This window comes from Marmota monax, unplaced genomic scaffold (genome assembly GCF_021218885.2).
Source record: "Marmota monax isolate L192 unplaced genomic scaffold, Marmota_monax_Labrador192_F-V1.1 WCK01_AAM20220418_F8-fsc00144, whole genome shotgun sequence".
Classification (NCBI taxonomy): domain Eukaryota; kingdom Metazoa; phylum Chordata; class Mammalia; order Rodentia; family Sciuridae; genus Marmota; species Marmota monax.
In genome coordinates this window covers 2,300,179-2,315,097 of record NW_026694618.1, presented here as the reverse complement: position 1 = coordinate 2,315,097, position 14,919 = coordinate 2,300,179, and the positions used below count along the sequence as shown (strand labels likewise).

Here is a 14,919-nt window from a genome sequence, read left to right as displayed (position 1 = left end):
GTGTGTGTGTGTGTGTGTGTGTGTTTCCAAATGTTTTCTTCAGAAGAAAGGCCACAAGGCCGCTGTTAAAAAAAAAAGAAGAAGAAGAAGAGATGATGATTTTGGAAGTTATTTAAGCTGATACATGCTTTTAGAATTTCCTTCAAGTTTATGATCCAAGTTCCTAAGTTTCAAGACCAATTCACTCCCCTAACACCTCCTGTGGCTGGGTGTGTCTAGATTATCATACTTTCCACAGGAAGAGATAAGAGGTAATGGAGAGAAGGGAAAGTACCTCTGAGGGAGGCAGGGAACAGAGAGGCAAGTCCTGGCTAATGCTCCCTCTGTCCCTTCTACCCACAACTGAAAGCCAGTGGAAGTTAATGCTTCCGCTCAGCCTTCCTTATGGGCTAACAAAGGCAAGAGAGTCTCACTCATGACACACTTTCTGGGGATACATTGAGTCTTTCAAAAAAAAAAAAATAGAAAGGCAGGATGACGTCTAGCAAGGAACACCTTTTTTCTTGGTGTTTTAAAATAAAGATATACATGAAAAGCAAATATGGGAAGCTTTTAGAGGGAACTGCATATGAAATCATTCAGCAAATGTTTTGGTCTGTATCTTAAATAATCAGAGTGGAATATTCACAAGAATCCAAATTTTAAATGTTCTTCATCTGTGCTTAAGTACTTTCCTTTATTACTAATACTAAATGTAAAGCACTAACATAATAGTACAATTTAATATAACGTAATATATCCTTACATAAAACATTCAAAATCTACTCCATGAAAATGTAAATAATCACCGGTTTCAATTGGAATACAAACACAGTCCAGTATGTGTTTAATATTTTATTTTGTGTCTTATTTTAAATAAGAATAAGCTTCTACTTCATTACAGAAGTATTCAGTATAAAAAAGTTTTTATCGATGTTTCACTCTCAGCAGAAAATAACAAAGTTATTTTACCTATTTGTGATTTTACCTATTGCATTTCTCTATTAAAGTTTTTAAAATATTTTTTAGTTGTAAATGGACACAATATCTTTGTTTTATTAATTTATATGTGTGCTAAGGATCAAACCCAGTGCCTCACATGTGCTAGGCAAGTACTCTACCACTGAGCGACAACCTTAGCCCTCTATTAAAGGCTTTTTTTTTTTTTAACATTTTGATTGCTACTATACCTTAAAGAAAAAAAATAGTATCTTAATACCTAAATTCAGTATAATCTACTGAAAATGTCAAGGCTTGTTCAAGGATCTGAGTTAGTCCTAAGTCAGGCCAAGCTGGAACATTGAACAAACCATGTCCCGTTTGTCCTCTGTCTGTGGTTCATATTGTACTTTCACATACATCCTCTCACTGGACTCTCATAATTAACTCAAGAAACAGAAATGGAGCAAGTGTTACGATCTCCTTTAGAGATGATGTTTAGTGTCATGGGTCTCCAATTTTTTATTCCAGCTGGGACAGGGGAATAGCTCCATTGTCACCAGCTCCATTTAAAGGAGCAGTATCTCTAAGTGCTGTAGCAGAGAGGAAAAAGAAAAAGACCGTCATGGAACATATATAATATCTTCTCTCTCAAGAGACTTAGAAGCATGAAAAAAACTAAGTGAGTAATTATATTGGGGGAAAAGTTCTCTTTTTGGAATGATACTGATCATTCATTCATTTTCCATTCATTCGACAGATCATAGGGCTCCTAATGGGTGGCATGTTTAGTTCTGCCAGGAAGTGAGGAGGGGGCAATACAAAGAGCCAGCCTTCAGGAAAACTTACATTCTCATGAAATATGCAAAGCAATAAATGAGCACAATCATTTCAGAAGGTGATTCATTCTACACAGGAAATACACAGAAGGGAGGAAAGTGATTTTTTGTATGCGTGATCAGAGAGGTGAGATTTGAGCTAAGACCTGAAGAAATGGCCATCCAACAGAGCCAAGGGCCCTAAGCTTGGAGGAGCTGCAACAGGGTAGGCCAGCATTGGCCAGACACAGGCAGAAGAGAGAAGTGGACAGAAGCTATGTCGGGGCCTGAAGAGCCTCTAAGGCCAGGGAAAGTGGTTGAAGTTCGTTCTAAGCACAAAGAAAGTCACTAAGTCATATCCCACAAGAAAGGAATGTGATCTTATTTGTGGTTTTAAAAGATTATTCTGCCTGCTAAGTTAGGAGGGCAGAGTTGAAAGAGGAAAGACCAGTGAAGAGGCCATGTTAGTAGCCCAGGCAAAAGATGGTGGTAGTCTGCCTGGTGGAAGAAGGAACAAAAGTCAAAATACATTCTGAAGCTAGACCTGGCAGCATTTGCCAAAGGACCAGATATGGAGGAAGAAGAGGGAAGGGAAGGGACCAAGGATAACTTATAGGTCTTCTAGCTTGAGCATGAGGCAGATGTAAATGCCTTTGATAGGGTTATGGGGGGAATAAAAGCCAAGGTTCTATTCTGGTTGTTAAGATAGAAATGTCTATAAGTTATCTAAGAGAAGACATCTGGTAAGAATCTAGATTCATGAGGCCTAAGCTTAAGGGAGTGAACTTAGAAATGTAAAAACCATCAGTACATGAGTAATGGTTAAAGACACAGGGCTGAGTGAAAGTTCCTAGGAAAGAGATGGCTAGAACAGTGAGAGGGACTCTGAATTAGACCCTGATCTAGGAACAGAAATAGGAAACAGCAAGGGAATGTGAGAATTGCTACCAGAAAAGCAGGAGAAAAAAAACATACAATCTACAAGTTCATAATGGTGCAAGTGCCCCAGGAAGTCCATAGGTAAAGATAAATAACTTCATCAATTGCTTCAGACTACTCTGTTCTTCTGTTATGCTAAAATCACCTTCACCAAAGTCATGTACTTATAGGTGCATTTTTAGAAACTAGTATACTGCCTGCTAAAAAAATCTCACCTTTGCTCCAGTGTCTCCCACTCCACGTAAACCCATTGGTCCGGGGGGTCCTGGTAATCCTCTAGGTCCCTGAGATAACATCAAAACGGGGACAATGAGCATCTTTGTAAAATGCAATGCTCAGAAAAAACAGAGGAAAGAAGGGTAGGAGAATAATATTTTCAACATTACACAGTTTAACACTCTTTATTACATATTTTATAACACACTAGAAGAGAGTAGTTTGAATGTTTCCAACATGAAGAAATGATAAATGGTTAAGGAGACTGAAATACTAAACATCCTGACTTGATCATTGTACATTACGTACATGTATCAAATTATCATATTGTATTCCACAAATATGGACAATTATGTGTAAGTTTAAAATTAAAAAAAAAATACAAATATAAAGAAAAAAGGGAAATATCCACACTTACAGCCACACCAGGATAGCCGTCGCCTTTGAGTCCTGGAGCACCCTTGGGTCCCTGAGGGCCTTGGGCACCCTAGGTAAATTTCAATACCAGGTGATATCATGAGGCTAAAGCATGAAACACCTGACAAAACTTAAGCAACACCAACTCAATATACCAAAGAAATATTTGATGAGTGCAAAGGAATAATTTGAAAAATGTTAGGAGATAATCCTACCACATTCAGCAATTTGTTACCTCTTCAGAAGCCTTATCCACCTGAGCTCAGGGGGAAGAAGTACAGTTTGAATGTAGGGAATATATAGAAACCACTATAAAGTCCTCGATTGGAAACACAATTACCAGGAATTAGAAAATGGCTTGCGGGTAATAAATTTCAATTTTCAAAATAATAAATAGTATATCATAAATCTGGGAGGAACATAAAAAATTCAGTAAGCACAATGTGAGATAAGCAAAGTAAATTCATAGCAAAAATTTCAGGGTGGAATAGATAATTCTACACTCCTTGCTATTGTGTTAAACCTATTGTCTTCATCGATGGTACCCAAATTACATGGGGGAATGAATAAACCCAAACGAAAACAAAAGGAGATTTTTTTTTTTAAGTTATGAAAGGATGGGACACTGATAGTTTGTGGTTCACTATCTTTGGAACTAAGGAAAAGTTATAAATATTGCTTAATAGTGACAATCTCAGGCATCAAAACTTTGAGCAGCAGTCATTCACTTTCCATTCAGAGATTAGGGAGAGGTAATTTTTGTGTAATTGTAATTACACAAAATTTAATATGTAATTCTCTTACAAATAGAAATCCAAAAGATTTTTGACTAAAGTAAAATTGGGGAACAGGAAGGAAAAAAATGAATCTTTTAGAAGATTTGTTAAATATAAAGTCTAATAAACCATGCCATTCAGTTACTGTGGCAACTCCTACAACCTTGTCAATCAAAGTAAACCACCCTTCCTGGTGCTCATGTTTTAAAATATGTGTTTTTTTACATTAGGAGAAAACTCTAAAAATAGGCAGACTTTATTTTCCTCAAACAGTAAAAATAAACAATACCCAAGAATTTTCTTTACATACAAGCAAATTCTGAGATCAAATTGGTACTACTCCAACCCAAAATGTTGTCCAAAAGTTAACTCTCTAAAATTTCCTAATTCTATGACTGAATGATTGATTAGGGGAAGGAAAAATAGCACATACCTTTAAAGCAATGATAAATTTATTTTGAAACCATGCAACAGCTGTTTTCTCCTAGTAAATCTAAGAGACTAGTTTTATGTGATTAGACTTCTTAAAAATGATCATCTTTAAGAAATGTGTAGCCCCATATAAAAACTTTATGCACTATTTCATCAACAAAAACTTATGATTTTTTGAGAGATGTACAATAAAGAAAAAGCACATAGTCTTTAGAGGAGGTAAATTTTAGTATGTCCCCTGCTACAGGAAATTGGTCACTGAGTTTGAAAACTCAGAAGCAATTTTTTATGCTATTCCAATTACATTTAAGGTTTAAGCTCTGAACATTCATGTATAAGACTTGTCCCCAAATAATATTCCCATTTCTTCCCATCCTTATACCAGGAAAAGGCCTGCAACAAAATAAAGCAATAACTGCCTCCCTGGTTAAGCTGAAAAAAAAATTGGAATCAAAATTCATTTTTCAAATCTCTCATCTAAGTTCCAAGCAATAATCAATCATCAGCTGTTATTGATTAACCTCTGCACCCACAGTATGGGGCAAAAAACAAAACAAAACATAGAAACACAGTTTACAAACATTTTCTTTTCTTAGATATCTTTGCCCTCTCTCCTGCAAAAAATTTTACTTAGCTGGTTGCTTCTAATGTTAATAGGAAATATCAAGAGAATAGGGGTATACTTTTATTTTGAACTCTTCACAGTGTTTTTATATATGGAATTTTGCCACTTGGCCTTTCTGCACTGGATTCAAGGGAATGTCCTAAAAATGATTTACTTTGAAGTCTTTCATTCAACAGAAATTTGGATGAAAATTGAAATCTGGTGTTTAGAAATGGGTCCGAGAGTTCCTTGAAATAGTACACAAAAGTGAATTAATATGCCAAAACCTCCATTGGCCATTCAAAGAAGAATGTGACCTTCCAAAACCGTAAAAGCTAATGAATTAGGAAATAATGGCAGAAAGAACAGCATTAGAGCCCAAAGGATTAGGAAAATGTTTGGTTGAAAGCAAATATCTTTAAATACAATTACCTACAATGCCCAGTGTTCATCAGCAGGAAAGAAGTGAGGTTTGAAAACTCTAGCAGCACATTTAATTAGACTTTATTCTTATTTCAAAGGAAATACAGAGAGATAAGTATAAATCATGGATTGTGCATACACAGTTATCAAACAGGATGAAAACTGTCACACTGATATAATTAAAGAAATTCATGTCTGCAGTTTCTCACCAGAAAAAAGGAATTTTTATCTAGGGGCGGTGGTGCACAACTGTTATCCTAGCGGCTTGGGAAGCTGAGGCAGGAGGATCATGAGTTCAAAGCCAACCTCAGCAACTGAGCAAGGCGCTAAGCAACTCTGTCTCTAAATAAACACGAAATAGGGCTGGGGATGTGGCTCAGTGGCTGAGTGCCCCTGAGTTCAATCACCAGTACCCCCCCCCCAAAAAAGGAATTTTATTTTCTTGAGCTATCTACATAGCTTAGGTTCCATATAACACGAAGTCTGGGGTAGGGTGAAGAACCCATCCCAGTTTGCATAAGATTTTCCCAGCTTCAGTCTGAAAGCCTAGCATCCTAAGAACCCTCAATCTTGGACAAACTAGGGCACTCAGCACTCCAGCAGGAAGAAGTGCTAAAACAGTAAGAAGAGTGGAGGATCTTCAACACTCCAATTTATGTCTGTTTTTAATAGGTTATGAATTATGTTTAATTTAAAAGACGACTCCAACTTTTTTTTTTTCAGTTTAAGTACTTTAACCTTTTTAGCTAAATGAGACATAAGATACGACATATGATAAGAGAATATAGAAATGTGCCTCAAAGCTCCATGGCAATATGCTATTCATTTAATAAGTATTAATTATGGGGCCTGGAAGTCTGTTCCCATAAACAGAGATGGTTGATACCTAGGAATGTTATAAATGCTAAATTTTGCTGCAATGTTGGGTATAGTGTGAAAAGGGAAATGGTGATTTGTGACCATGGAAAACCAGTTGGTTAGGCTCTTGTATAATTATTTGTGTTTTCACCTGAAATAACTCAAAAGGATGAAAAATCAAAGCAAGCAAAACTTTGATCCAGTAAAGCTTCCAAATGTGAGCTCTTTTGGACAGTGTCTTGCAAACAGCTATGCTCCCATTGGTAAATAAATGAAAGAGCCAGAGGCCATTAAAACCCTTATATCACAGACATTGCAAAAACAGCATTTTCAAATAATTGTCTAATCAGCAAAAATATAACGATAGGAACTACTGTTTTCCACATATGTAAAAAAATAAACTGATTTTTAAAGAATATAGTTCTAAAATTTATTTCATCAATACAGAGAATTTACAAGTAGAAAAATCCACTTAATAAGTACTAGGCTTTTAGACTTACTTCCGGGGAATGGTGATACATGAGGGTTTTTAAGAGAGGAAGGGAAGATGCAAAATAAAAACAAATGTGAGATGTTCTCCACCAAAGAGGCTTTAAATTATAATAGTGGTCTACGTTTACTGGACGCCTTATAGGTGTAGTCATATAATTCTGCTTAAACTATGAAAGAATTCCTTTCTATTGCTAAGGTTTAGAGGACTTAAGTAATTTACTAAGACTAAACAGAATATTGATGATGGCACATCAGACCGTCCCTATAGCCATGCTCTGGTGGCTGGAATCGACCGCTATACCCGCAAAGTGACAGCTTCCATGGGCAAGAAGAAAATCGCCAAAAGATCAAAGATCAAGTCTTTTGTGAAAGTTTATAATTACAATCACCTCATGCCCACAAGGTACTCTGTCGATATCCCCTTGGACAAAACTGTCGTCAACAAGGATGTCTTCAGAGACCCTGCTCTTAAACATAAGGCCCGTCGGGAAGCCAAGATTAAGTTTGAAGAGAGGTACAAGACAGGCAAGAACAAATGGTTCTTCCAGAAGCTTTGGTTTTAGATATTTTTGTTGTTGTTTCCATCATTAAAAACAAAATTTAAAAAAAAAACAAACAAAAAAATAAGTACTAGGCTTTGGATCTTGACTGTCCCCCAAAGGTTCATGTGTTAAAGGCTTAGACCACAGTCTGTGGCACTAAAATTGTGTGGTGGTAGACACTTTAAGAGGTGGGGAAGCTAGATCATTGTAGATGTGCCTTTGAAGGGGACAATGGGACCTTGCATGGCCTCTTCCTGTTCTTTCTTGGCTTCCTGGTTGCCTGGAGTTGAAAAGGCCTCCACCATGTGTTCTTGCCATCATACACTATGACACCACAGGCCCAAAGCAAGAAGGCCCAGAAAACATGGATTGCAACCATGAGCCAAAATAAACTTTTCCTCCTTAGGAGTTGATTATTTCAAGTATTTTGTCATAGCAATGAAAAGCTAACACAGCAGGCATTAAGTCGACTTCTCACATGCAAACAAAGGAAAAGAACATGAATAAAACATACCTTTGGTCCTCGAATAAAAAGTCCAGGTTCTCCTTTAAATCCAGGCATCCCAGGACCTCCTCTATCTCCCTGTACATTTCAAATAACATTCACAGGCTCCAGGTTGTGTGAAAAACCACAAGGCACACAGCATAAAAGAGACTGGCCAATCTGAAAGAGCTTAATCTACCAACTCAAGTCTTAAAATATTATATTTTTTTGACAAATTTGAGGGGAAGTTCAAATCCTAATAAAACTTGCCAATAAAGACTACTACAGCTGTTTGGAGAAAACTCACTGAAATAATAAGTGGCAATTTAGACTCAAATATTTAAGCTGTAAGAATGCCTGGGGATGTTCTTAAAACTTAGTGTATTTCTTTTCTGCCAAGCTTTTCAATTATACATCCTAGTAGACTTTTTTCTGAATAAATGCAATAAAATTCTTGCCTGCCCTGGGGTCTAGGATTTGGAAGAAGTAGTACAGGATGAAGTTAACACTGGAAACTCTGCTAACTGCAGTGGCTAACTCTACTGCTGGCTTTTGGTCTGCTTATCTGTGAAATATCAGGGTTAAATGAGACCATTTCTTAGGGATTTCCCAAAATAGAAATTCTAGTTCACTAAATCATGATCCACTGGGATCATAAAATATAAATGTTTTTCCCTCTAACTGCCACAGATCCAAGTAAAAGGAAAAAATTTCTAAGAATATATACCTTTGGCCCAGGTGGTCCAGGAATTGATGGTCCAGGCATTCCAAAAGGGCCCATAATGCCCTGTTCACCCTTAAAAAGAGGAAAAAAAAAAAAAACTTCAATGTCTGAAGATTTTAGAATATTAGTCTTTCATAAATTAATGTGAAAATAATTTGAGCACCTTTTGTAAATCATTGCTAAAGTAGTCAATCCATAAGATTTCAGTGTTCTCTATTAAATGTATTCAGTTAATTCCTGAGTGTTAGAAGAAATTTAATCTCTTGTGCAACTTTTCACTAGCTAATACAGATGTTGCAATCCACCGTCCTTCCCTTTTGTATTGTATGCCAGGAAGCTCAGAAAGAAATGTTTTGTTAAATTATAGCAATGTCTTCCACATAAGTTTTAGAGTACACTTCAAATTTCAATTTTTTCCTTTTTTTTTTGTTTCATTTTAATGGCCTATAGTATATCTTTTTTGTGGCAGGGGGTACGGAGGATTGAACTCAGTTGTAATCAACCTTTGAGCCACATCCCCAGCCCTATTTTGTATGTTATTTGAAGACAGGATCTCACTGAGTTGCTTAGCACCTTGCTTTTTGCTGATGCTGGCTTTGAACTTGCAATCCTCCTGCCTCAGCCTCTGGAGCTGCTGGGATTACAGTTGTGTGCCATGGCACCGGGCTCAATCTTCCACTGTATGTTATCTTACATCCTTTTTTAGAAGTTGAGAGTTCATAGATTTTTTTAAAAAATTAACTTTGGATAGGGCTGGGGAAGTGGCTCAAGCAGTAATGCGCTCGCCTAGCATGCGCGGGGTGCTGGGTTCGATCCTCAGCACCACATAAAAATAAAGATGTTGTATCCACCAAAAACTGAAAAATAAATATAAAAAAAATTAACTTTGGATAGAAAACTTAAAGTACTTTTTTTCTTTTCCTCCCCTTTCTGCTCTCTTCCTCCCTAACTACCTTTTTGGATTTAATAGTAAGTCATAGAGACTCAATTTGGAGCAAGAGGTAATTCCTCTGTCTCACCTGAAATGTAAACCAGCAATTCTCAAATTTTAGTAAGTATAAGAATTATCAAAAGAGTTAGGTGGATATGCAGCCCTAGGTTTCAAGTCCCAGAGCTTCAGATTTGATCTAGGGGTGCAGCCCAGGAACAGGCATGTTCATGAAGTACCTCTGATGACTCTGACATGGACCCCATTACCATACTTTAGAAAACCATATTTCAAAGCAACTTTCACTGCACACACCACAAATCCCATTGTTTATGAAAATCGATAACATATAAGATAGTTTGTGAATAAAATTGATTAAAAATAAACAAGACAGGCATTGTGATGCACACATATAATCCCAGTAATTCTGTAGGCTACGACAGGAGGATTACAATTTGAGACTGGTCTGAGACCCTAATTCAAAATAAGAATTAAAAAGGGACTAGGGATGTAGCTCAGTGTTAAAGTGCCCCTGGGTTCAATTTCAAATATGTATAAATAAATAAATCTATACTGGAGTGTGATCAGAATTTTACTGCCAGAGTTTTTACAACCAGAACAATTTGGAAACTATTGCTCTGGAGTAGATGTGGCCAAAGCCACCCTGCCCCCAGATTTTGAAGAGCACTGGGCTAACAATGGGTTTTCATGGATGCAATGTCTTCAATTTTGCTTCTTAGCCCACGAATTTAAATATTTACCATCTGCCCTTTACAAAAACAAAACCGTGGAGAACTGCACTAGCGATTGATCTATTTCTATGCTATGCTTCTATCTGACCCGCTAGGACTTCAGATTGATGACTAATCCTTCCTCTGCCTGATTCATGTCCTCTGAGCTGTCTCTTGGGTTTCCCACTTCCTCCAGGAGGGACTCCATGGGTCTGATTCACCAGTGAAGAGCCAGTGTCCATCTTCCCACCTAAGGCCTCTACTGGGTGGTAAAATTATCCATTACAACCCACAAGGTAAGAACACCGATCTGCTGGGGCCCAGTCCTTGTGAGGGCATGTACAAGCCAGTCCTTAAACCTGAACCCTGTAGGGTTTGGCACAATGCATAACCAGTACTGGCACATACATGTCAGTCAGGATTAGCCACAGATAAACCCCCTATTCAATCCTGTGACAAAGAAACAAGATACCTGTTAAAATTCCTCACTAAAATGAGAGGCAAAGAAAAATTATGCTTCTAGATTTAATTTGTCCTTATTTTTAAAGGCTCATTTTAAACTATAAAAAGTATCACAGAAAGTATATAGTTTTTAGGCATACAAAGCCCCTGGATGAAGGTACGATTATGCTTTAAAATATGGCAATTCTGCAACTCCACCTTAAGGGGGAAAAATCCTTATTTCAAAATATAAAAATACTCACTTTGAGTAGGAGCAACAAAAACATTAAAAGTAAGCCCCGTTATTCACACTAATACTACACATTTCTTATATAGTGGGCATTTCTCAAATTGTGCTACTTGAACTACCAATATCTGAGGACTTTCTTGGAGAAATGCAGATTACGGGGACCCACCCACTAATTGAATCCTTATCTCTAGGAATAGGACCAAGAAATATGGATTTGTGACAAACTCACCAGGTGACACTGATGGACGATAGCATTTCAGAATCACTGGTCTACAGGTGAGGCTTTGGTTTTTTACCTGCTCTTGCTAATACCATTCTTCAACATTTGTTCTTCAATCATCTCATCCTTGAATATACTCCTTATCTCTTTTCTTACAATCAGCATCTTCCGAGGGGCATAAATTCTCTTGGATTTGCAGTCTACTTCTTCTTTTTTTTTTTTTTTTTTAGTTTTGTTTCATTTTGTTTTACTTTTTTTTTCTTTAATTTTTATTGTTGGTTGTTCAAAACATTACATAGTTCTTGACAAATCATATTTCACACTTTGATTCAAGTGGGTTGCAGTCTACTTCTTGACATATTCAAAACAGTCACAATGTTCTCACCTGACTCAGGACACCTCCTTGCCTTACAATCTCCTTCAATTCCTCCTCAGCTCCCTGTTCTGGACAATTTATGAGGATCACAGGCCCCTATTTTCTATTTCACAGTATGGATTTTTTCTCTCTGAATAACTCCATGTGATGAATACTTACTAGGTGCCAGGTACCATGCTGAATGCTTTATTAACTCCTTATATTCACAATAACTCTGTGAAATTAATCATATTTTGTTCTTTCCATATGGGAAGCAACTGGCTCTGAGAAGCTGGAGCCAAGTCCAATGGAAGGGGCCTCCTGAAGCCTGCTCCTCCTCAGGCCGTGCTGCCTCTCAGTCCCCCAACTTCTTGTTCAACAAAATGATATAATGAAAATAATGGTATTTTCTATGGCCCCAGCTTTATCTCAACTTTTGAATGTTTGGTAATTGAGCAGGTTGACATACAGATTCCCTCTTAGAAGCATAGATATTCCTGTAAAGATTACATACTCCGTGGATCTCTTTACTGAATTCTATTTGGGTCTGGGAGTAGAATGTTTTCTAAAGGCTTTTTTAAAATTATTATTTGGGGGGTTTTGTTTTGTATTTGTTGGGAAGGAAACAAGTAATCAAATTTGCAGTGGAATTTTAATCTATTGAAACCAGACACAATTACAATCTCCTGAAAGCAAAATTAGAATATAAGAAACATACCTTTGGTCCCGCGGGTCCTGGAAATCCCATATGTCCTTGATTTCCTTTGCTTCCTTTCTTTCCTTCATCACCCTGACAAAATAATTATGAAAATATAGATGCTGTAGTAACAAACCCTCTCCCAACCTAACAATGACCACCTCCAAGCCAGATTCTCAACAAATACCAATTTTAAGGCGATATGCCTGAGCCCAGCTTAGTTGTACAGGGTTTGTCAATGTTCTTCAGAAAAACTGAGTAACTCCAGAATTGTTCTGTCTTCATCAATTATTCAATATGATTTAATATTTTTAAAAATCTACATTCTGAATCTTTGAGAACTTTTACTTGAATTTATACTTGTTTTGCGCCCTTGGTCTATTAACAGATGGTTCTGAGGCATTCAGAGTTTCGGGAAAGAGATCTGACTATGCTTTTTCATCTTGTCTTTCTGTTTTAATGCTATTTCGGTTTTAAAACATTAAAAAAAGACATTTTTTACAATCCCATTTCTTCCCCAGTGGGGAATCTAGTTCATTCCTCCCAAGGAGACAAATCATGGTAACATAGGTTCTGTAGTAAGATATTTCAGCATTAACCCAAAGCAGATCCAAAAACAGCCTTCTGGATGTTTCAAGCATGGCTGTGTCGGGCAGGGCTCCCCCAAAGCAGTTGTTACCTTCAATAAGGAAGCCTCCCAACTTTATGACACTGTTTCAACTAAGGCTCTCCTGCTGTTATCATTAGGGTGTCCAGTTGGGGTTCAGGTCCTGGTGCCCCAAAGAATTGAGCAAGTGTACAGAAGTAACAGGCAAAGTATGGATTTATTGAAGGTGAAGGTAAAAGTAGCACTCCTTAAGGTAGAACAGAGGGGCCCAATGTCTGGAAATTAGAGTTTTATATGTGGAGCTGTGAGATGCTGTCTTCCCTAGATGGACCTGATTCAAGGCCTTACCTCACTTGCTCCTATTGGTTACCTTATATACCTGATTCAAATATGGTCCAATTTTCCCCCATTGGTTACTTTAGAAAACCTAATTATAATACTGCCCACTTTATCCCCATTGGTCATTTTAAAATGCCAAACCTGTGGCGGGAGTTGTCATGGTTCTAAGGCCTCAGTGGTGGGAGTTGTCATGGTAATGGGACTTACCCTACACAGGGACATGAGAGTGCATCCCCTGTCTATTCTTCAGCAGCATCTTTCTTAAACCCTGCTTCCACCATCTTGGCATCCTGAACTACTGCCTAACACTGCCAAATCCACGTGTAGACCCACCCCACCAAAGGAATTGCTCTTTGGGGTTTGCAGTTGAGGTCACTTAAATATTCATGATATAAATGATTAAACCATGGTTTTCAAACTTGAGCATCTGAATCACCTGGAGGGCTTGTTAGAGTAGATTGCTGGGCCCCACACCCAGCACCTCTTAATTAGTAGGTCTTCAATGGTGCCCAATTTTAATTTGCATGTCTAACATTCCTAGGTGATGTGACTGTTTCTGGTCCTGGAACCGCACGTTGATGACCAATAGACTATTCTACAGTCATCAACAAAGAAAATGTTCCATCAAGAAGAAGAGGTGGGCTCCCATGGAATGGACAGATGAAATGAACTCCCAGAGTCCATACTAACGGACAGCAGCAACATAGGTTAAAAAAAACAGGTGTCCAATTATCACTATCACATCATTATTACTGTCATTAGAGATAAAACATAACCAACGCTATTTATTTTCTTCCACTCTCTTCCAAACCTACTTATTGGCCTCAATTACCCCAGAAGAAAAGGAACATAACTAAATGAAATGAGGTGTCAACACTGCACCATGACCTGCCTGGGCTGTAAGATGATCCTGCCAACCTCTTCTCCAATGGCCTTCCAGAAGCCACAGACCACTTCAAAGCCACAAGTCTAGTGGCCTTTCCCTGCAGTGCACATTCTCCTTGTTTATTTTGTAGTATTTATAGTTTCACAGGACATAGACTTTTCTTAAGCTATCAATCATAATTTTATTAGAATTATAATAAAATATTAATAAGTATACAAATTTCATTTTTACTTTATTCATATATCATCCATAAGAATCTTTATATGCATATTGATGACTATTTTATAAAAGTTACAGAGACATCTGGCACCTTGGAGGCTGTCAATTATGTCACTACTAGCCTCACCCTACTGATGAATTTATATTTCTCATCTTCACACAGAAAGATGTCATTCAACCAGCATTTCTACAGGGTGTAAAACATACCACATTGTGAAATAAAATCACCATTTATTTTATTTTTTTAATTCTTATCTATTTATTTACTTTGTGGTGTCAAGGAGCAAACCCAGGGCTTTGCACAGGCCAAGCACACAGCTTACACAGCGCCCCCCTAGATTGCCATTAAAAAAGTTATATTTCTTACTATTGTATGAGATTCTATAAAGATCTGAAGAAAATTTATGGACTTTCAAGTTTCAACAATGTGTCCTGAGGCTTCTTCTCCTTCTATGTGTTTTTTAAATGTCAATGTGACCATTTATTGAGAAAACATGTGTTGAACTCTTCTCTATGCTGTGTCTTATGATAGATGTTAGGAAAATAAAAATGAATAATACATTGCTGTCTTCCAAAAGCTTACAAGATAGTATCCATAATTTA

General features: G+C 37.3%; 2 protein-coding genes and 1 long non-coding RNA gene across 6 annotated transcripts in view; 2 read left to right on the top strand and 1 right to left on the bottom strand.

The window, feature by feature from the left end:
• The window catches only part of Col28a1 (collagen type XXVIII alpha 1 chain), a 164,203-nt gene that overhangs the window by 79,260 nt on the left and 70,024 nt on the right, over positions 1–14,919 (bottom strand). For all 4 annotated transcript variants that reach the window (XM_046422560.2, XM_046422562.2, XM_046422561.2 and 1 more), the window contains 5 exons: positions 12,287–12,358; positions 8,647–8,715; positions 7,950–8,018; positions 3,310–3,378; positions 2,891–2,959 (listed from right to left, as the gene is read on the bottom strand). In XM_046422560.2, coding sequence (XP_046278516.1) covers positions 2,891–2,959; positions 3,310–3,378; positions 7,950–8,018; positions 8,647–8,715; positions 12,287–12,358 — 348 coding nt within the window. The remainder of the gene's footprint in view (positions 1–2,890; positions 2,960–3,309; positions 3,379–7,949; positions 8,019–8,646; positions 8,716–12,286; positions 12,359–14,919) is intronic.
• On the top strand, positions 7,118–7,492 carry LOC124078001 (large ribosomal subunit protein eL27-like). Its single transcript, XM_046422570.2, has one exon. It carries the CDS (start codon positions 7,214–7,216, stop codon positions 7,454–7,456), a length of 243 nt encoding a protein of 80 aa, XP_046278526.2. The 5' UTR covers positions 7,118–7,213; the 3' UTR covers positions 7,457–7,492.
• On the top strand, positions 10,148–14,868 carry LOC124077999 (uncharacterized). The gene is made up of 3 exons (XR_006846781.2): positions 10,148–10,598; positions 11,185–11,269; positions 13,753–14,868. It is a non-coding gene; the product is annotated as an uncharacterized LOC124077999 (long non-coding RNA).

Excerpts from the sequence above, each read along its gene's own strand:
- LOC124078001 (XM_046422570.2), top strand. The coding sequence starts at position 7,214 with ATGGGCAAGAAGAAAATCGCCAAAAGATCAAAGATCAAGTCTTTTGTG.